Source organism: Pyxicephalus adspersus, chromosome 2 (genome assembly GCF_032062135.1).
Source record: "Pyxicephalus adspersus chromosome 2, UCB_Pads_2.0, whole genome shotgun sequence".
Lineage (NCBI taxonomy): Eukaryota > Metazoa > Chordata > Amphibia > Anura > Pyxicephalidae > Pyxicephalus > Pyxicephalus adspersus.
The window spans coordinates 30,824,249-30,848,493 of NC_092859.1; the positions used below are offsets into that span (position 1 = coordinate 30,824,249).

General features: G+C 38.2%; 1 protein-coding gene and 1 long non-coding RNA gene across 4 annotated transcripts in view; one reads left to right on the forward strand and one right to left on the reverse strand.

Moving 5' to 3' along the window:
- LOC140323309 (uncharacterized) overlaps positions 1–22,310 on the reverse strand; it is a 74,324-nt gene extending 52,014 nt beyond the window's left edge. For all 3 annotated transcript variants that reach the window (XM_072400267.1, XM_072400265.1, XM_072400264.1), the window contains exons 1-2: positions 21,920–22,310; positions 21,751–21,827 (exon numbers count right to left, since the gene is read on the reverse strand). In XM_072400267.1, the coding sequence (XP_072256368.1) occupies positions 21,751–21,827; positions 21,920–22,023 (181 nt within the window). In that variant the 5' untranslated portion in view covers positions 22,024–22,310. The remainder of the gene's footprint in view (positions 1–21,750; positions 21,828–21,919) is intronic.
- Positions 16,239–18,534, forward strand: LOC140323308 (uncharacterized). The gene is made up of 4 exons (XR_011919335.1): positions 16,239–16,319; positions 16,622–16,702; positions 17,283–17,548; positions 18,324–18,534. It is a non-coding gene; the product is annotated as an uncharacterized lncRNA (long non-coding RNA).
- Positions 22,311–24,245: the final 1,935 nt, after the last annotated feature.

Here is a 24,245-nt window from a genome sequence, read left to right on the forward strand (position 1 = left end):
AGGGCAGAGTCCTCTCCTCCTCCTGTGTCATTGTCTGTATCTGTCTGTCATTTGATACCCATATTTAAACTACAGCGCTGCGTAGTATATTAGCGCAATGCTATTATTAACAATACTAATAATATTAGCATTGAAAAAAATACCCCACTCTTCTCACCATGACATAAAGGAATTTAGGCATGGTGGGGGTTAATTAGGAATAATTAGATTTGGACTGTATTGCAGTGTACATGTGCTTGACAGTGCACATAATCTGTATTAAATCACACGTGTGAATGGAGCCTTAGTATGCACTGACCATTCACCCTGCAATGAATTCAGCATATATAAATCATAAGTATAAAATGTCAATATTTTATAATTGTTTGGATGGAGTTTAAAGCCAGACATAATAAAAGGACATCTGAAGAGAGACTACTGCTTCATGATAAAGATTAAGGGTCCATCTCTGCAGAATGCTGGCATGGGACAGGCTTCTGCATTCTTCCTATGGCTGTTTACTAAGGATAGTCAATTGCAAGATCTAAAACACCTTGTGCTTTGAACCTAAACTATATATATGTGATGTATGTGAAAGTGCATTTGGACAGTATGGAAACATGAACAAAAATATGTTCATGTTTGCAAATTATACCCTCTTAGCCCTGGGGGTCATTGTAACTGTGAGACAAACTGTGGATCCATCCGCCATTTGCACTTGAACAGATGTAGAAATGGATATTCCCAACAGTAATCCGGGCAGCAATACAAATCTGGTCCTTTTTAACTTATTTTAATGCCAAAATACATTGGCCAGTACAGGGACCATAGAAAGAACTTCTAAGGGTCAGCTGAAAACTATTCACAATGTGAAACCACTGACTATGACAATACCAGTCTTGTGTGGCACAGCAAAAACTAAGAAAAACCTTATTAGATGATAAAAGATATTATCCCCCATGTACTAACTATATGGAGAATTGGGGTATTTTACATGTATAGTAATGTAAGGTACATGTATACGTTTGCCAATTCAGAGCAAAGCAATCCCAAGCAGCCTTTCCTTTACTCCCCTGCGGCTTTTTTTAGAGCCAAAGGCAATACTGGTACTTCTGGGTATAGAGCAGCATGTGTCTTACTCCACATGATAGCACTTGTCCAATCAGTGCTGTCACAGGGGAGTTTAAAAAAAATAGTTTTCCCAGGACACTCCATTATCAAACAGCAGCAGGAATAAAAGGAATTAAAAGACTGCAATAAAGTGAAATAAAAATGATGCCCTGTATGGTAAATTGATAAAACAGCCCAGTTCCTGCTCATCCATGTGATGCTATATATTGGCAAATTCTGTCTTCTGCAGTCACAGACTTTTAAGGTATATGGCAGCTCCAGAATATACAGGAAATGCGGATCAACCCTGCCAATCTCTGCCAACAGGTAACAGATTGGGATATAAAACAATATATAGATAAATTTTTTGCACTATAATGATAATATAAATAAAGTCATAATCACTTGCCTATAGATCCTGAACGGCCTACACATGAATCATTTTACAAGCACCAAGCAGACCTAAATCATACAAACATACATAATTCATCTAATTTCCAAGCATGTATGCCTAAACTGTGTTTTCGCCATACATTTTTCAATGACCAGCCTGCCTTAAATTCATGTCACCATCAAGGTCGGCCTAGTACACACTAGAAAATGACTTCATCCCAAGCTGCTGTAAATGTGTATTTGGCCACAGGGATGAGATAATCTCACAGCAAATATTAACTCACTTCTCGCCGGGCACAACCTGCAACTCCAGAGTCTGCTGTCATTAAAAATTCCCCGCAGATAATTAAAAAAATATATATGTACAAACGCTAAACCAGGAAGCTCGTCAATCCCAGCCGGAGAGATGTATTTCTGCAGAAGTGAATTCAGATTGTGAGGAGTTAATCTGCTTTCAGCAGTAATTGGCTGTAGCCTGTCTGTCTCAAACAGGAAAAAGAGAAAACTAGGGCAAGACTCTCTATCACTTTACCAGCAGCAGTAAAGAGCCAGTGCCCGCCCCGACCCATGAAAGCCAATTCACTTCGGCCCCTGCGCCTTGTTTTCACAGGTGTGCTAGAGAAAGGGCTGGGATCTCCAGCTGCTGCCGAATACTGGAGATAAGCAGCGACAAAATTCGGCTAAAAGGATACACTTTCATCTTTCTTCCAAAACCCTTAACGCTTTAATGCGACATACATGAAAAATGGGGACATTAAGCACAATGATTATGGTACAGCCCAGCCGAATGGGAACGTTTTGCATTTAAACGGACATGGGGGACACAAAACCAATCTGCCAATCTTTTTCTGTTTTTAATTCTGGCAATCATCCTGGTCACTCGAGTGCCCCGGAGTCTATGTTGCGGCGTGTTGAGCATCGTCCTTTTTCTAAGGCCTGCGTCATTCTGGTGATTTTGGTGAAATGATTTGAACCAGCTACAAAATCAATGTCTTTAGCATTTTTGTCACTAAAAAAATAGTCTGCGTCACTGAAATCCCAGGTGATTTGTAACACTTGGAGCTAGGGAATTCTTTTAGCTAATGCAGCTACTGATGGCACTAACTTATTCCCAGATCTGCTGCCCATCATTCCCCTGAACAGGGGCTTCCTGACAGTGCCATCAAAATGTATGTTGGCACTCCACCTTTGTGGTATGCCGGAGCCGAATTGGGGTCAATCGCCATAATACATTAAAGCTTTTTTGTTTTAACCCTCCAAAACCAATGTAATACATGGCAGCTAAATAGTCCTTAGAGGTAGAGATAATAGCTATCTGAAATTAATCAATTACCTGGATTACTTTTGTTCACCCATCAACCAATACATCCAGCATATAACTGCTTGTGATTGCAGACAATGTGAAATGTCCCCATTGGCTGCTGGTTGATAGGAACTGACCCTATTATTTACAAAAACATTCTCTATATTCCACATTCTATATATTCTGTTTTAGTAAATGACAGGAAGAGCCTCCATTGCCTGGTGGTTTTAGGGAGCTTTCCCAGTTGAATGGTAATGGAACATAGAACAAGAAATCCTACTCAATGTTCTATTGAGATATTATCTCAATTTTGATAAAGAATGGCTTAATGTTTAATAGATTTGCATTAAAACTGATCTGTTTATGAAATCTTACTTAATCTAATAAAAATATTTTTGCAGTATATGTTCATTAAGAAGAACTCTCACACAAAGATCATCAGGAGGATTCTGTTGTACCCTTCAAGTCGGCTCTTTAGCACCTTGAGTTTCCAAGCTTTTATGACATAGCAAGCACATAACTCAACCCGATCCACCAATGACCTCTATTTTTTTTTAGTTCAGCCAGACAGCCATTGCGTAATAGGAACTTAGCAGACCAAACATTTAATAATATTATTATTATTAAACAGGATTTATATAGTGCCAACATATTATGCAGCAATGTACATTAAATAGGGACATGCAAACTGCAGTAATAATTTTTAAGCCAGTGAACATTTGCCATGCTTTGTTTTTAGTATCCACATGATTGACCCATGATGGGTCAGTTAAAAAGAAACCTCTAACTCCATATAAACTAATCCCATTGCCTTCCACTAAACAAAAATATTTCCTTGAATAAACACATGGTGTTTTTAATGGCCTAATGAGGTCCTGTGGCTGGTCATAGCTGTACTGCTCTGAATCAGGTACAAACCACTCGGCTTCCATCAATCCAGAGGATCCGCTGAGACAGCAATTTTTTCTGGGCATTCCACCTTCACAGGGTAAATAAAGAAACAATATAAAATTGTTTTCTAGAGTTCCACAATACTTTATAATCCTCAACCTGGTGGCCAGGAACCCAAAGTTTCTGAACGTATATCCAGATAAATATCAAATTTTCTTTGTTTGCAAGTGTTCCAATATTATAAGAGTGATACAGCAGAAATATTATTTAAAAATATTTTAATTTACTAGATTAAAAGAAAACCAAATATGTGTACAAAACTGTTTTAAAGATCTTCACTCTCTTCACTGATGTAAGTGCTGAAGATGGAGAACCTAAACCCACACAGATAATGCTCACTGAATAAATCTAAATACACAATTTGTACACAGACTATTTGGGCAGCAGAAGTGTTTACTAGGGTCCTGATTTAGCATGCTGCAATAGCATTTAGGGCGTCTTAAAAGGCACTGAATTAATGCTTAAATGGCCTCTCCACCAATGTCATTGTATGTAACTAAAGCATACCTTACAGCTGAATTAAACCCACTACTACTCACCTAGCTCTGCTCCATCGCTGCGCACCGCCATCTTTCTTCTTTACTTTCTAAAGACGTTCTTTGTCCATCTTGAAAGGCCATGCCAGGGTGACATAACTCCCGCACATGGGGTTCATTTATTCATGACATGAGCAATGGCTCAGAGGTTAAAACTCTGGCCTTTGCAGCGCTAGGTCCCAGGTTTGATTCTCCAGGACACTATCTGCATGGAGTTTGCAGGTTCTCCCTGTGTTTGTGTGGGTTTCTCCAGGTGCTCCGGTTTCCTCCCACATTGCTAAAACATGAAGTTAGGGAAATTGGCCTCCCCAAAAAATTGATTTTATGACTATGTTAGGGACATTGGATTGTGAGCCCCTGTGAGGGATAGTTAGTGACATACCTATGGACTTTTTACAGCGCTGTGTAATATGTCAGCACTATATAAATACTGTATAATATTAATTATGTAAAAGAGAAGCCAGGATTTGCAAAATGTGCACCTCAGCAAAATCTGACAGCTGGGCAGTGAACAGACAGGTATAGCCAGTTATTTCAGAAAAAACATGTCCTGATTTAACCTATTATGGTATTTGTTAGCTTGGACAACTTGTAGGATCCCTTAATTGGAGTCTAAAACCAGAAGATCAGGAGCCATAGACATAGCATTGCCCATTATATACTGGACAAAATCAAGAAGTTTAAATAATAGATAATGTTTAATAGGGGGGAAAAAAATTTGCTGAAACTTTCACTCCATGTAAATGATGGGGCTTGTGACACATGCATAGTATATCCCTGATCCCTCCATGGAAAATGGAAAATCTAGTGGCAGAAACTGATTTACATTCCACATACATCTTCTTTATAGTCAATGTACTATTAGACATCATTGTGGCTTCTCCCTGCTATTGGGTCTTTACAAGCTCTTTGTCCATATCCAAAAGCCCCGATGAAGGGAGAGTGTGCTGAAACACGTTAGATATTTTATGTCCTGTGATATAGTACACTATAGGCGTTAGGGTAAATCATCGGTTTGTAGTTGGCTTCCCTATTTAAAAAAAAGTTGCAGTGGTTGTATCAGCGAACAATTTGGTTCCTATGTACAAATGCTGAAATGTTGCCATTTTACTATCTTGGGAAATGGTAATTTTTCCTATTTATGAAGCCGCCTTGGGCGATGTCATCGCTCATTTTGACCATATTTTGACAAAACAGAAAATAACCCAGGAAAACCCAACATTGCTGTTTTTAGAACACACTTAAATCTAGGAATCAGTCATTATTTTTAGCACAGGGAGGCAGGCCAAGTAGAGGCTCAGAGTAAGGTATTTGCTTCCTTTTCGATTTGCTCATTTTATTTTTAAAGCAGACCTAAACTCGAAATTTTTACTTTTTTTTAATTACCTCCCTGGCAGTCTAATTTTGTTAGTGTTTTTTTTGCCAAAAGTGGTATATTGTTTTGGATGAAAATTTATTTTACATTGTAGGCCTATAATTCTTAGGCATAACGGAAATATGTCTAATATTTAATAAATTTAATAATAAACTTCAAATAAAAAACACAAAAATCTGTTAAAACAAGGGTGCATGAAAATACTGAAACTTGTAATATAACTGTACAGTAACATATATATATATATATATATATATATTATACATATATATAATATAATAATGACTTTGTATTAGATTCAATACAGTTAGTTTGTATATTTTGTATTGAATCCAATACAAAATAATTTGAATTTTCAGCCACGCTCCCACACGCATGGACACATGCACCGACGTCACCCGCAACTCCCGGGGAACGTCAGTGCACTCGTCCGGGAAGGATCGGAAGAAGAGGACGCAGCCTAAAGATGGGATCCGACGGACAGGACCCCAAAGGACGCTGATGGGACCAGGTGTTTTTTAAATGTTTTTAGCTAACACTCGGGGTTACCACTTTCAGCAGGTTTTTTTTTTACCCCGAGCCACACTCAGGGTTACCGCTCAGGGGGTTAAAGTAAACATTTTGTTTACTTTTTAAGTGCAATACCCTTTTCACTGCGGAAAAGCCTCCCAGGATACCTATGTCATGCATCTCGGGAGGCTCCTGGCTGCTTGTTCTGCACATGCCCGAGCTTAGGAGCCCTTTCATTAGCTGAATTGAGGACTTACCTGGTCCTCACGAGCCCACGGCGTTCTCCAGTGATGCCGACCTGGCATCTAGGTCCACTTGGTTATGCCTGGCCGGCTTCGGCATCCCCTGGCCTTGCATCCCGGCATGTGAACATGTAGGTGGCGTGTGTTGGGGGGGGGGGGGGGCGGAACCGGCGAGAAATTTAAAATTAGAAGTATTTTTACATGTTAAATGTACTGATTTAACACGTAAAAATACTCAAATAATTATACCGCCAGGGAGGTTAAGAGTTTTTCGTCTTTTTTTCATCAATGTTTTTCCTTTTGGTGATTTTTTAATATATTTTTTTCTACCTCGCATTACACCTATACCCACACTGCAAGGTTAGATGGTTGTTCATGTCTAGGGGGTGATGTCAATAAAGTTATTTTTCTTACCTTATTCACTGCACTGGGTTCTGCTTTAAACATTTAAAATTAAGACAAAACCTGCTGATATAAATGAATAGAGGGTCACCTACTCAGCCCAAAAATAGTAGGCAAAGGCACACCCCCACCATATCCTCCAGAGTGGTGTTTGGGAGAGGAAAACTGAATATTTATCCAGGACCTCACCTTCATAAGAGCCCAACGAGCTTCCACCCTGCTGAGGATCCTAAGATCAGCTTCTTCAGAATAACAGCACCAGGCTCCACCCACCCTCCTCTCTCAGCACCACACCCCACCCAACCCTCACAGCCACAGGCTCCTCCCACCCTTCAATTACAGCCACAGACTCCACCCACCATCTCTCTCACAGCCACAGGCTCCACCCACCCTTCAATCACAGCTATAGGGTCCACCCATCCCCTCTCACAGCACCAGGCTCCACCCACCCTCCTCTCACAGCACTATGCTCAACCAACCCTGCTCTTTCAGCACCAGACTCCACCCACCTTTCACAGAACCAGGCTCCACTCACCCTCCTCTCACAGCACCAGGATCCACTCACCCTCCAATCACAGCCACAGGCTTCCCCCACCTTCTTGTCACAGCGCTAGGCTCCGCTCACCGTCCACCAAGAACTAGTTTTTGTCCTCATTTTTGTCAGAATACCAGGCTCCGCCCACCGGCCTGTCAGAGCATCCGGCTCAGCGCACCCAACAGATTCCGCCGACCCCGTGATCACACTGTTAGGACCCGCCCCCTTTCCTCTCAAAAGACAAGGCTCCACCGACCTATCTGATCTTCAGAATAGGCCCGGCCTTTGTCGTTATCACCTCGTTGCTCCGCCTACACCCCCTCTCTCATCCCCAGGGCCCGCCCCCTATTCGTGCTGCAGGGCTGGGAGGACGGCTGCGCTGTGTAAGTGTGCGGGGCCTCGGGGGCCGGGTCTGGCTTGTAATTCTGTCTATATGTACATGTTATGTATGTAATATAGGTATAAAGCCTTGATATGTGTGTACATGAAGCAGAATTGTATTTGTATGGATTGTAATGGCAATGCAGTGTGGTGTGTGCATAGCTAATTATTACCTCATATACTGCAATGTATGTATATGGGCCCTAAACGTTTTATAACCAGGGATCCCCTCCCCCATGTCATCCCTATTTACTTACATACATCTGTAGTCATTGCCCAGGAAAGAAGAAGGTAAGTCCTCTATGTCCAGGAGATCGCTTCCTGTCAGCTGATTGGGCCCTGATACTGTCGTAATGTGCCGGCCAGTGGTAGGTTTGGTGAACTGGGCACCAGTGAGTTTTTGCATTGATTCCTCCTTGGCAATACAGGGAACAGTAGATGCGAGCAATTGTAACCAGGCATGAGAGCGTTTAAATAAAAAAAAAATGAAGTTCTAAAGGTAATTTTCTACACTGATCGATCTGATCTGTATATTTTGCTTTGTTTGGTTTTAGATGGCCTTTCAAGTTCATCTAAAGAAAAAAAACTACCCAAAACAAAAAACACACCTTCAATCCCACAGAGCAGTCGATCTGTCCGGAGGTCTCTTCCATTGGGTCCTTGTATCGGTCTTCACTAGGCTCCGCCATTTTCTCCTCTTCTTCCGGTTTCTTTTTGCTACGTCACCCGACATAGGCGCTAGATGGGAAAAAAACTTGCCGATCTGACTGCGCATGCGTGAGATCGGCCATTTCTTTCCCTTATGCCTGAGCATCTCGGGCATGTGCAGAAGGAGCAGCCAAGAGCCTCCTGGGATGCTTGGCGTAGGTATCTCGGGGGACTGAATTCCCATTCGCCTAGGCGATCGAGAATTAAGGGGCGGTGCTGCACCCTTTTTTTTTTAAAAAAAAGGTGTTGCACTTAAAAAAAACTAACATGCAGAGTTTTTACCTTACATAAAAGGCTTGTCTACCCTTTTATGTAAATTAAAAATTCTGAGTTTAGGTACGCTTTAAATGCATTCTTCGTCATTGACCTGCTTTATATGGCATTGGCATGGTCCTGCTGTATATGCGATGGGTTGTGGTGCCATTCTAACACATGATAGTTAGGCAAAACACACTGCAGCAGATCTATGTACATCCCACATGTGTACACATATCTATGCCTACAGGGCGTTAAAGAAAGGGTTTACAGATTTGCATGTCTCCCTTTTTCTTACTCAGCCCCAGGGTTTGTGAGAAAATAATGTTTGAATAACTTTTGTTCCCCATTGTTTAATAACATTTGGTGCCATCTCTTTATGGCTAATTATGCTGAGGCCACACCAGTGATTTTTTTATCTCACAAACTGCAAATACTAATTTTTTTAGGATTAACTGCTCAGAAAAGAAAGAAATATTATAGTATTTAAAAAAATTATAATATTTGCACTTTTTTTAACTTTCAGCTCGGAGGTGGTCTGTCCAACTAATCCTCGGCTCTATCACTGGGTAATTGAACAACAGACTTGGCTTTCTGAAACCTAATAGACGAAGCGTGCACTTAATTTAATTTGGGACTTTCAATTGAAGCGTGCAGAGCTGGGGTTTTGCACACCTAAGCCCTTTGGATAGAAGGCACACTGTGTATTTTTACTACTGTGGTTTGTTTGCTTTGCTTACATATTTTAGGATGTCATATAACCTTGTAGGCCATATCCATGATTCAGCAGTGTTCATTAACCCTTCTGCACAATCACCACACTGGATAACAAGTTAGATCAGGATGGGTTATGTATTTGAGATTTTGCCTATGGTAGTGGCTGATCAGCCTTTCAATGCTGACTACTTGTGGCAACACAGATGGGTCGATTTACTAAAGGAATCCAGAATGTCCACCCAATAAATTGTGCAAATATTCTCTTTATTATCCAAAAACGTTAAAAACAAATTCCTGTTTATTTAAATACACAATCATCTGCAGATTAAATAAATTGCTTTTAGTATGATTTAAAACTGAAGTGAATTTATTTTGTGAAGACTCCTTTAGTAAATCCGTCAATTCATTTGTCACAGCCACAACCACATAATGTAAATGAAGGGATGACAATCATATTAAGACTAAAGTGTCTATTGGTCTATGTTTTTAACAGCTTGCATCTTATTATATTAATCAATATATAAATTACAGAATTTTAAATAAGAATTCAGCTTAAATTAACTACTGAAAACATCAAAATCACAGAAAGTTTGCGGTTTAAAGAGGGAGTAAGCCCAAAACAAAAAAATCACGCCTTGATTCCCGCAGAGCAGTCAATCTGTTGGGAGGGTCCCACGTCGTCCCGATATCTGTCTTCGGCCTGGCGCAGAGGGAGAGTCGGGCGCTGACATCTTCTACTCCCTTCTTTCACGTTCTTTTTCCTACATCACCCGATTTTGCACTGCGCAGGCGTGAGATCGGGTGACATAGATTGGAAAAAAAACTTGCCGATCTCACTGTGCATGTGTGAGATCGGCATTTTATTCAATTGATGAAAGGGCTCCTTCTGCGCATGCCCGAGCAGCCAAGAGCCTCCTGGGATGCGTGACGTAGGTATCTTGGGAGGCTCAGTGCTCCCATTCATGATCGCCTAAGTGATTGAGAATTAAGGGGGCGATGCTTAAAAAAATGGATGTTGCACTAAAAAAAAGCTAACAAACAAAATTTTCACTTTATATAAAAGGGTTGTCTACCCTTTAATGTAAAGTAAAAATTCTGATTTTACGTACGCTTTAAGTGATACTATTCATTGGGTAATTCAGGTTAATAAATATGCAGTTTTTGGGACCCCCTATAATCCTTTCTCAGGCTTTATTAAAAGGGGCCTTGCATCAACAATGTAAAATACATTTCCACGCAAAAAAAATTGTAAGGCTTTTGCATGAAAATTTGGACAGAATTAGACCGCTAGGAGGGGTTAGTAACGAGCTAACCAATAAAATGTGTGAATTAAACTACAGACTTTTTGCATTGATTGCTAACTGTACAAGATTTTACTTATTATACAAAATCATATTCAGTTATAGCTCTGATCTGACCATCAGACATGGTCGTTACAGGAATTTTTTTACACAATGTGTAGATAAAATTGGGCATAAATACAATACAGATTAAATTACCCTCTCTGGAGCCAGTAGGAAACCAGCTTGTGGCCCCCAATGTTATATTGTCTTTGTAGGGTCCCTTCTTTTACAATGAAGATTGTCTTCCTTGTTTTAGCCTGGCTTAGAATATTATGATAATGTATAATAAATCCTTTATGATTATTCCTACTAATGATGGGAGGAAAATGCATCCCCAATAAATGGTAAAGATAAAGCCACCCTCCTGTCTCTGTTACCCATAGCCATATGCTGTCTTTGCCTAAAGGGTAAATCTGCTCCTGATCATGATACAATTCCATCACAAATATACAGAGCTCCGATGTGTATGTATCCATTTTCTGCACAATCTTCTCACAAAATGAGAATTCTTAATTAGATTTTGCAATGAAAGTGAGCAGCGCCGTCACCTTCCAGTAGAACAGACCAACATGTGGTCATAATTTAACGTGCTATAGATATCCGTCATAAAATCCCATTACTGACCAAGTGGTGTTAGGATTTTTTGCCCCCCCTTGCAGTGACCATTGTTACTGGGACAGAAAGTGACGAGAGAACCAAACTTCTCAGCAATCATCTTAGAGCAGAGGGGACAATTTCCCAAGAGCTGATTTCCATTCACGTATATAGAGGATATGGTACATATGGTAAGTATCTATCAAGTCATCATATTAAGGGCCAGCGTTGATGACTTTTGCGCCTTCACATAATGGTATCAGTTTGAGATGTTTTCCGAGATCATTTACAATTCACTGACAGGTGCATTTGACCTGCAGCTGACTTCTTTCTGACCTGCTTTAACCAGGTTTTCTATTTTCATGGACTTGTATGGTCCATGTGGGAAATTGTATGTATAGAGCCAAACTATAAGTGCATCAACACAGGCCCGAAATGTAGCAGCAGACTTTGGATGGCAGGTTGCCATGGTGATTTGTTGCCACCTGGAGCCCTATATATACAGAACAAAATGGCTTCTGGAATCACCCTGAACCCAATTGTGACTACTCATGCAGAGTAACAACAACTAGAAAAGCAAAGGAGGAGGGGGAACATTTTCCTTCTATCCTGTTCAGAATTCTTTTTTTTTAGAGCTACATGCCTCACACACAAATGTCTGAAAGAAGAACAGTTCCCATTCTTCTTTAATCACATGCTTTTACACAGGAGAATCTTTTCTTTGTTGCTGCAGTGTATTTTTTTTTTAAATTACCCCAAAATGAAACCGCTGTGGGGTGTTACTAGAGAGTACTTGGCCATCTGACAAAATCTGAAGATGTCCACAGTCTGCTAGCTCCATTGTTAAAGTTCAACCCTACCCACAGAAATCTTTGTGCCAGAAAATTGCCCAGCACAGCAATTCTCTAATTGCATCTTCACTAATGTGACACAGGTGCCTGAATAATGTATATATCATTAGATGCCAAATCTGGCATGTAGCCTGAATAAATAAACGTGCAGCCAGATTGAAGGGGTTTGGGGGGGGGGGTGCGTCTTGGAAAGGAAACAGACAGATTTTATGCTGCAAGCCCCTAGAGCATGCCACAGCCACAACAGTATCCGAAAACAGCTATAAAAATGTATGTGTGGTAAAACCTCTTTTTGCTGTCTGTATCTGCTGGGGACATTTCCCTTCACTTCCTGTCCTGGAGAAAATCAGAGGAAATTTCCTCAAAATGAAAGGAATTTCTCATGAGAGAATTGGAACATGTGCTTCCATTCAGATTTTTCCTCACACACTGCTCTGGTGATAACTAGTTGTGCTGTTTGGATTCAGGACGATTTTCCCATCCAACATTCGGTTTTGGGTTTAAGATACCAAAACATTGGCACTTTTCTTAGCTGTTCATCACATACAGCAGCAGCAACAATCTTTTTCTATACCAATGTCAATGAAATTGGCACCATGACACCGCAGACCTAAAAAATGCTCAAGGACATTGTCATTGTCTGGTGGTGTCGGGCAAGACAATTACTGACCATACTAGCTTGTTTGTGAAATAAATAACCATTGTGTCCTATCATAATCTGCTCGTATGCCAAATACATGACTGATGGTAATTAGCCTTGGTTTTATGTACACTCTAAATGTACTTTTTTTTGGTATGTTTGGTATCATTCCTGATTGTATACACTTCTTCTAAGCAAATCATTTTTTTTGTGAATCTGTTGCATACTGTCTTTGTTGCAGGCTGACAACGCTAAGCTACTGTCTTACAATTGACGGTATCTTTGTCAGTTTAAAAAATCTTTTAGTTGCATTTCAACAAAAGTTTTCCTTGCTTGTTTTCATGCCAACCCTCTATCAGCAACAGTGTTCAACTCAATTTTTTTAAGCTTGGTGGGAAGTAATTATAGGCGAGTGGCATCACCTGTATTGTGAATTAACTCTTAAGCACCACCCAAAAACAGGCGGGTGGTTACTGAAAAGTCCCAGGTGGTGCGCCCAGCTAAAAGGGGCCGGGGAGAACACTGAGCAATATTTAAAAGATTAACCAATGAGCAGGACCAAAAACAATCTGACAGCCAGCAATGGCAGCTTCCAGTTTTACAAATTAAAGCAGCTTTGTATACATTATTAAACCATTTTTTTAATGCAAGCAGGGTGAGTACCTAAAGACATAACAGAGATATGAACTTATCAGTTTTCTGCAATTTATTGCACTTTCACATTCTGGGGGAGAGATCAGACCTGTACGTGTTATTGCAGCAGCAAAACAGTAAGTCTCTAGAAGGGCTTACAAATACAAATCACTGCTTCCAAATTTGTATTATATATGTGTATGTCTTGAGTGTAGAATTATTACATAGATTGACTTTCTTTAAAACGGACTTATCATCAAACTTTTTACTTTATATAAAAGCGCAGATAACCCCTTTAGAAAAGGTAAAACATTTCTTGTTCCACACCAAAATGTTTTTTGTTTTTTTAAAGGGGAAGCCCCTACTTTTCTGTTTTTACTCTTATGGCAAATAGGAGTGCGGAGCCTCCTAGAATACCAATGTCACTTATCCCAGGGGGGTTCGGGCTGCTCCTTCTGTGCACGCCTGATCTTGATCTGCCTGCCAGTGGGAGATTGTGTGATGTACCAAGGAAAAGGAAGAAGATGGCGGCGCACAGTGATTTCCGCCACCCTGGAATAAAGGAGCATTCCAGGAAGGTACAGAAGCAGGTATGGAGGGATAGGGGGCTCTGCAGATGTAAAGGTGATCTTTTTTAATTTTAGTACAGTTCTGCTTTAAGACAGGAAGCCATTACAGCCTGACTGTAATTGACTGCTTGGTCTGAACTAGATGCAAGTACAAACATCTGGCTTGTGGTGCCACTTTGCCTTTCTTAATGCTGTCCTTTGACAACAGTAATTTTTTTTTGTATTTATCGCTCATGGTGTTCTTGCTTTAAGTCTATCAAAACAACTTTTACTGATTACATCTGGATGTTTTTAGTAACAATATTAATGTACAATTTGACTCAGATGTATGCTCACAACCCCCCCTAAAAGAAAATCTGTATATATGCAATTTTCTTCTTGAAGGCTAAGTGACATACTCAGCAAAATTCTTTAGTTTTCAAGAAATACAAACACTCCTGAGCATGTGGAGAAACATGAGCTCACAGGACACCTCAGGCAGTTTCATTTTTTTTTCTTTTTGCTGACTTTGAATTTTTTTTTTCCAAGAAACCTCTGTGCTCCTCACGTCTGGGTGTGTTATGCCTACATCAGTTCTGCTAAGTTTGTAGAAGACAGGTAGCTGCAATGTCACTCCTGTAAACTAAAATTGGATACAGTGACTCTGTACAGATCTGTTTCTTTCATTTGAGGCTGATCTCTCGACAAACAGCTAAATACAGAAATTATATTGTTTTACCTTCTGAAATATTTGTAATTTTATCCATCCATTTCTAAGAATTACACAGCTTTGCCTCAGAGCACAGCCCTCTGTGGCAGGACAGGAGACTTGATTTTTCCATGCTGCAGTTAATTAATACTTAGAAGCCTTGGCCCTTTCTGTGACTGGAGAGTGAAAAGAGAAGCAGCAGACTGATAAGTTCACCTCTGAGTCATTCTGCTCTCCACTCACCTTGTCTCGTGTTAGCACATGACCACTACAGCATTGCTGATTGGCTCCTTGTGCAGGTTCTCCCTCTCTCCAGTCTGCTGCTCTAAAAGCTAAGTCCCAAGTTAAATTCAGTTGCTACTTACATATAAAAAAATACTTTTTAAGATATAGTAAAAATACAAAGCTGCAATAATTTGCAAGCTAAGAATAAAGATGGGATCAGTCTGAACGTGTCAGTGCAGATGATGGGATTGTACTTTGTTGTTACAATAATAAACTTTTTTATAAGTGGTTTTTTAGAAGAGTGCCTGGTTTTCTAAAATCGAATTGTCCTGCACCTTGTAAGAAATGCTGCCTGACACCTCCTGTTAGTGGATTGTGAATGTGTAATTAGAAGGGTAAGCTCATTCCTTTGTTTGTGTCTTTTCTATCTTCCTGGAGTTTAGCTCTGTGTTAATGTACTCACAGACATACGATGACAATTTACTGATACACCAGTTCTTTTACTTGGAATGGGTGACACTCTTCTGTCTAAAGGGTAGAGAACTGGCCTAGTTTGGATCACACTAATTTAATATTAGATTTGTATAGGAAATCATCAAAAGAAAAGCAGTACTATCACATTTGCTGCTCCAGTCTCTTTCTACTACTAAACACATGTTCTAATGTAAATGTTACATTCCTTCATGATCACCCTATGAACATAGATCACATAAGGACATTCCCATCAAGAATTTAAATTAAAATTTGACTTGGCACTAAGAAAATTCATCTGAATTTTAACATGCAAATTTGCAGTCAGGATTTCTCTGTAGCTGAATGGATATGTTTTTTTTTTAGAATCCAAATACATGTAACAAATCTTGTTTGTATTTAGTTATTAATAAAATGATCACAGTTAAAAACAATCAGTAAAAGTTTGTCCTATATAAACACCAGTTATATTCATAATTTAACAAATATGTTATTTTTCAATTTCAACAGCCAAGCAAGAGAGCTATATACACATTTCCCCCTTTTCTGTGTTCTGTGCAAAATACAATCACATATTAACCATGTAAAGTCTTAAACACAGCTGATAATTGTATGTTTGCTGCACTTCATGAAATTCTACTAGTTATGTTGATGTGCATAAAACATTAGCATTTTGAAATGGGTATTGATGAGATAGATAAATAAGACTTGGCACAGCTGCATCTGCAACCACAGCAATAGAAATTCTCTGTAGCATTACCCAGCAGCATCATGCAGAGGCATTAGCAGCAGTGGGCATACAGCATAATGGCGCCAGCGCGCTCCCTGAATGCTATGCTGATGACCCTCCCTAAACTGCAATATCTTGGAGATTATCCTACCTTTGCTTCCATGTCGAACATTGTCAGGTACACTCTGAAACAATGCCAATTAATTTATTTGTTATTTCCTCCATTTTTTCTAAACCATCTGATGCCTTATTAAACATAGTCTATTTGTTTTTCAAGCAGGATTATGTCCCCCAAATAAGTACCATACAATACAATTCATCTAGATCCTCAGCAGGTCTCACATTAGTCCTGGACAAAGTGCCCAGCCCAAAGTCACGTACTAATTCAGGCTTTCAGGGTAGGAGATGTGCAGTACACGGATTCATAGCACTGCAATCATTAATTAACATACGCCTTGTCTTTGTGTTTTCTTTTTTCAGTTCTGACTGTCTTTTGAAGACACGAAGGTACCTTTAGAGGTAGTGGCTGTTGGCACATTTCCCCAGGTTCAGGCCAATCAGGTAACAATTTTCATCAACATCCATACTTTTCATTATTAGCCATTCGCTAATTTCTCAGTTATATTTTTACTGCTGTCCCCTTGTTTCTCCATATACCCTAATAGTTGTGTTTGGATAATCAAAGTGTGCATGTTAATTTTCATATTGCTCAAAAGAAGTCTATTTTAGCTTTTGATATGTCATATATTACCAGAGAGATCTATCACTGAGAAGGACAAGTGACAAATTATCTACCCCTCCTTTCTAGCCTAGGCTGAATACATGGTCCTGCCGCACCCTTCTACCTGGCTTGGCCGATAACTCAAAGCAGCACACAAACAGGCTGGTTCTATTGCTTTTCTCCATAGAAAATAAATTATGAATACTCAGATCCACAAGATCCAAATACCAATGCCCATATTATGTCAGTGCAATAAATAGCACTTCTGAAGATTTGAAACACATGTTTGAACCCCTAAACAGTCCAAGAACCCCTACATAGTCTGATTCTCACCAAAATTTGACACCTTGCTTAGGTATATCTAGCTGTATGGCTACCCTGACACAGGCTAATAATTATCTACCATCTAATCACTTCAAGGTTTATTTGCCGCAACTACATGAAGCATGCTGGAACCAAGAGAAAAGGGATCAGTGTTTATACTGGGCACATATGCGGACAATCAAGGAACGACTATCAACGCAAATAGCGCTGCTTGGCGATAGCTTCTGGAACAGCCATATTCTGTATTCAAGACATGGGAGCTACTGGTCCATGGTGGGCCTGAGTTATGAACCAAGGCCATGCCTAGGTGACCCACCAAGCTCAAGGTCGTGAGAAGTTGGCAGCGCCTTTTTCAGCACACAGTAAGTATAATTATACTGATTAAAACTGTACGAGGTAGATTAACAAATCTTAATCTTAGCTTTTTAGTAAAGCATTTTGCAAGTTAAGAGGATGTGGAGTGATCACGGTCTGTAATACACAACCAAGTGACCATTCCAAGCATTAATGATTTACATTTAACGTTGTATATTTTAATATTCCACTGGACATTTCTCGTATCTCACTACAGACTATCTACAGGTGGCAAATAGTTAATACCCTCTCTATACACATATATAAATTCAGGAATACTTTTTTTTAATACTTAATATAGTATCAAACCACAGAGGGTACTGACTGTTTTTTTTTCTTTCACAATATATTACTAAAACATACAGCATCAGGCAGGCAATAATCCGCGTACTAACCATCAGTGCAAAGATATTACATTTTTATACAGTTTTGTGTTACAAGAATCTATTTCCTCATAGAGTGGCACAGAGGGATAACAACAGACTCATTTCAACTGCTAAAATATGAAGAATTTTTAACAGCCACATCACAAGTGCGACAGTGGCACACACACCCACATTTATTGAAAATGTCATTTGTACAGGTGATTCAATCTGGCAGTTCCACTGTGAAAGAATGAAAGAAATATATATATATATATATATATATATATATATATATATATATGTAAACAATATATGTTATATATATATATATATATATATATATATATATATATATTTATTTATATATATATAAAACATATATTGTTTGTTGTGTACATATATATTGTTTTTTTAACAGGACAGAACAAAAAAAAAAAAGATCTCATTCAGTTCTTTGCCTCCAGTATCTTCCCCCATTTGTCGCATTCAATAATAAAAAAAACACTGGACATCATGGTTCCCTGACAATGCTACATACTAGGTGAGGCAGCGCGAAACTTCACTTTGTATTAGAACATGTGAATTAATATTATATTATATTTTCTCCATTGCTACACTTCTACTTATAGTACAAGAATATAGACAAACTACATAAACTAAAATATAGGCTTTCCGAAGGCCAGAAATTGTTTCTATTTCATTAATTTTTAACAATTATTTATACCAATGGTACTTGTAAACAAAAACTTTTTTACCCTGCATTAGCGTGCACACTAAAGATCAATGCCTAAGGCACCACAAGGTCCCAATCATTATCTTTGTCCTGGATGAAATGCTGATTGTATCTTATTACCTGGCCTACTTTACATTTGATCAAAATGACATGTAGTTGTTATTTCAAACCTAAGTTATTTATCCTTCTATATAAAAAAGTGCCCTCAAATATCATCAGAACACAAATATTGCGTCCTCCCTCCTTTTAATGAATAGGAGATTTCTATGTAAACTATACTATCTGCAAGACTGTGGGTGACACATCACTTTTTGAAACAAATATGGCTGATGAAGAAAACAAATGTGGTGGGGATTATATTCCTCATAATATCTCTAAGGATTTCCAATTCATCTAAATTGTTTAATGCATTTAGACACATACCAATATTTTTGTGTTCCTGATGTCCATTAAAAAATATATGTAAGCGAATATAGGTTAATAACCTTTTGCAAACAAAATAAAAGGGGGAAAAAGGTAATATTTGACATGTGTGAATATGTTAATAGAGCATTGTGGATTATACAATAAAGCAAAGATAATGGAAATAAGTAAAATTAAAAAAACAGTAAAGCACACAACTTGGATGTAGTCCAACCTGTTTTTATGTAGCTTGTCTCAAACTACTACTTTATTCTGTTACAAATGTGTAATGTAGTAATTTTAATAATCTTCTGTTTAGTTTACTGCTTGCGTTTACATGCTGTTTTCAAGCAGTATTGTTCTATATATTTATATATATATTAAAATCACCAAGGGACTTGCATTAATAAGGACAGTCGTGGCGAAAAAAGACCAGATGTCATATTGACACAGCTATTCAAGATAATATAGTCGCCATTATTCTTTCACTTTACGACCACTATGGCATTTAATGTGATCTGAAAAAATGTCATACACTTGGGAAAAATTGCAATACACACATGTTATCTGCCTGAATTTTTCAACAATTACCTGAGCTTTGACAGGTTATAGGTACGAAGTTCTATTCGCTTAGCGGCGAAGAATTGCGGCTCAGTAATAAACAATCGGGTCGGAATAAATTAGCAAAAGTGAAAATTGCGAACCACACTTTGGAAGTCAAAGTACTGGTAAATATAAAGACACGGAGGCAGAAAAGGCCCTATCTAATTTTGGCATTTTTTAATTATTTTTTTTTTTTTTTAATAATAAAAGTTGCTGTAAAAAAAAAAAATTTAGACCTGAATTGAAATTCACTGCATAGGTAAGTTCAGTCCTCTACTGAGCCTTTCAATGGCAAATATTGCTTTTCACTTCTTTCACTCATTTATAATAAATGAGAAAAAAGGGTTCCTAATATTATGATAATACAAGAGGTGGTTCTTATAGTTATTTGTAAATTATAAAGATATTCTGCAAATAAGTTCTTACAAGAACAATATTACGTTTTAACAAGTCATTCTCTTTTATGTTTTCTGGATCGAGCACCTAATATTCTAGTAGCAGTCTGCAAGAAAATGTTACCACTACTAAACCAGGCCTACAAGCTTAAATGACATCTCTGATTGGCGACCTACATATTGAATGCTAAACTGACAAATATTTTATCATATTTATATATGTATTATTTGCCATTTTATCAGCAAGGGGCATAGTCTAATTACTACAGCTTGGAAAATATAAGATGTAAATGAACTTTATAGCAAAAGCGTTTGACTTTTATTGTGCCTTTTATTGTGTCTGTGTAAAATTTTCTTCCACAAAGTGTCAAAATTATGATATGCAGTATGTACTAATAAATAGTGCTTGTAATACATTGTAACAAACCCTCTAATATGCAAGTTTTATCTCCAAATATATTGTAGTTACCAGTGTCTTGTTTGAAATGGGAATTTTCGGGTAGGTAATATGCCAAAGTTAAAACACTATATAATTTTTGGCGCCAAAATACAGACAAGGTAGCTTTTTTTAAAATTTAGGTTGTTATTTATTTAAGTTACTTATAACCAAAATTTTATTAACTGCTTTTTCCTTTACCCTAATAGAAAAACATTTTATCCTCCCTTTTGGCAAATTTTGCATTCTGCGGACAGCAATGAGAATATATGATATATATATATATATTTATATATATATATATATATATATATTATAATGAGAAAAAATAAAAGTTAAATTAATAAAAAGTATGTGTTGTAGACCCTAATATAGCTAGTTTTCATCAAGTGAAGTGGACAGATAACCCATAAAATAACAAAACTCTGACCCGATAAATTGATAAAATATTTATCTATTTATTTAATGATCATGCTATATATATATATATATATATATATATATATATAATTTATTTATTTATTTATTTATATAATTATACGTATGTATGTGTGTGAGTGTAAATATATATATTTATAAATACATATATATATATATATATATATATGTGTGTGTGTGTGTACACAAATACAGAATAACATATGCTATCTAAATACATATTCAATGCAATGAAAAGCAAATGACATACAACAAGTCGCTAAGCTAAATAAAACCTTCTCAAAATAAATTATAATAAGAAAAGCCAATATAATACCAATCATTATGTAAAACTAAAAGGCCATCGCAAGGAAAAAGCTATTCTCTTTACGCAGTTAATATTTGTAGTACAATTCTGCTGAGTGACCACAATCGTTCTTATTCTTGATCAAGACACTCGATTCTAAAGTATAATCTACAACACAACCAATTTATGGATGAAACACTAAAACAGGTATAATAAAAGACATTGAAGCTTAATTTCTGTTGTGAAATATCCCAAATCTTACAAAAAAGCAGGATGGTTGAGAGAATATTTAACAGTCTGCCTGACCAATATCATCAAGGATGCAGATTTCAAAAAATAAAAAAAAACACACAGCCCCTGTTTTAAAAACAACAAAATGTTTCAGTATTACAAAGACAGGAAAAGAAATGAGGCCATTAAGCTGCACGGGCTTAATATATAAAGTAGAACTTCCTAGTCTGAGCTGAACATACCACAAATGATCGATAAATAAAAACGTAATTAATAATACTAATATTGCATGCAGCATCAGAAACAATGAAAGGGTCTTACCCGTGAATAGATGGGTAAAGGCTTTCATGCACCAGTGGAAGGGGCACGAGCTCCTAAAGCATTCACCTTGCAGCCTCCTGTGAAAAGCAGACAAGAGGAGTCTGAGAGCTCAGTTTCTTGGTTTGTGCAAGTGCTTGCAGGCCTTTGAGAGCTAGAAGGCGGTCCTTACCTAGCAACTAGCTTGAGATTCTCGGCAGCGTGCGTTCCCCCTGCCACCACTACCCCTTGGCTACCAGAACCCAGCAACGACAGAAGGCTGAGAGGGGCTGGCATGAAAGGCAAAGAAAAAAAGAGACAGTGAAGAAGGGAGGGAAAAACAGAGAAGCGTGTTAAGCTTGTCTGGCAGTTAACAAGTCTTGAATGAAGAATGTTACCAAACAGACAAACAGCATATAGGGTGCATGCTAATGGTCTTACTTCACTACTTAATTATGAATAATTCAGCAGCCAAAAAAAAAGCCTCCCGCCCCCTTTAAAACAAATTGCCATAGCTACATCCGCAAAGACAAGAAAAAAACTGCAGCTAAATAAATATAAATATATGTATGTATATATATATATATATATATATATATATATTATCCAAGCACTATATCAGCTACTTGTGCCCACTCATTCTGCATACAGTGAAAAAAAAGGTCGCTGTATAGTGCCATATTCCATTTTTGCCGCCTATTTTTTTTTCTTTTGTCTTTTCAGTTGGCACCTGTCCCAGCCAGTGCATTGCTATGCACACCCAAATGCCTCCCAACCTGACAAAATAGCTGAGAAAGAGTGAGTGAAGCAAAGATGCCAAAAAAAAAAGAAAAACCAGTATTCCCTTTTTGTATCCACTGTCAGATTAAAAGAGGAAATAGAACTATCCATCCTATAAGTCAGGCGGTCTTAGTCCGCGGCTGGGGAAAAAAACACGGAAAAGGGCGGCATGTTTCCTTGACGGGCAAGCGCGTCACGATTTGCGAAAAAAAAAAAACTAGAAGTGGAAGCCATATTCCTTAAAGACGGCGAGCTGGCACAGCTTGGCTTATCGTAACACCGAGAGAAAAATAAAAATCAATTTCTGTTATAAATAGGGGGTGCAAAAAAAATCTTGGAGTGTACAATCATCGAGGCTGAAAAAAAAATTTGAAGCTGTAAATAGCTGGGAAGGAGGGGGCATTATTGTGCTGAAGGATAGAGAGAGGGAAAAAAAGCAGAGGGTTAAAATAAAAAGCAGGGAGAAAAATTTATCCTATTTGCTGCAACAGAAAAAGTTGTGCCCTGGCACAAGCCATTTGAAGGGGAGGCCCTTGCAGTAGGAATGCAATCAGGAGCAGTAGCTATTTGCAAACTCCCGTCTCCCCCTTGTGAGCAGCTAGAGCAGTCTGTCTCAGAAAGAGGAGGAGTAGGTTAGCTAGCGAAAGAGATGGGTTAGAGCTGATGATGAAACGGAGGCATGGCCCTGCGTGAGCAAGCTAGTTGCTAACACACGTACCCTCACACAAACACATACTGCATGAATCTAGACATCAGCTGAACCCTCCCTTTTCCCTACTGTAGCATCTGCTTTGACATTTCAGTCACATACAGTAAGCAAGAGCATGTGTGGATATTTTTTTTTTAGCTGTGCATACAAAAAGAAAGGGAAAATGCCATGTGACTTAAGGAGTAATGTAAATGTGCATGCTTGAACACAAATATAAAATACCAACAATGGCAACCTGATATTTCAAGGTTGATTTATACCACCCACAGGGGGGGTCTTAGCTAAAAAAAATCGTGAGACTATTTACTATACCTTTATCGACGTGAAAAGCATCTGCTCATGATTGGGTACTCTAAGTTAACATGAATTTGCTTTTTACATATCAATTGTAAGGAAACGTCCACAACCTCTTTACTAAATCAGCTTCTTTGTTGCTTTTTGGATCATTTAAATATTTCTCATATTCTTTGCAAACTTAAGACATAGAAGTGGTGCAAGATGGCTTGGCCTGCATAGGAAAACTGAATGGGACTTCATGGTTGAAAGTTCAACACCAGTGTCTGCTAATTTAGAGTTCTTCCCAATCAGATGTGTATTGCTTGGCTAGGTAGCATAACAGGTTGATTTTCAAGAAGTGCAGAGAATGTTTACTTTCTAAAATGATTATTCAAGAATCAAGAAGATTTCTAACATTGGTTGGGAGATTTAAGGTCTGATGTAGACCCATGCTACAAAAAAATTGCCGACTCTGGCCTAATAACTACTAGCAAAAATGTGCTAATTCACTAACTGCAGTAAAATGGAGAGGGCAACATTAATGCCGAAGGAGCATTCTACATTGTATGCATTATAATTCACTGAACTGCAGTACTATGGAGAAGGCAGCATTAATGCCGGAGAAGCATTCTACATTGTATGCATTATAATTCATGGAACTGCAGTAATATGGAGAAGGCAGCATTAATGCTGGAGAAGCATGCTACATTGTATGCATTATAATTCACTGAACTGCAGTAATATGGAGAAGGCA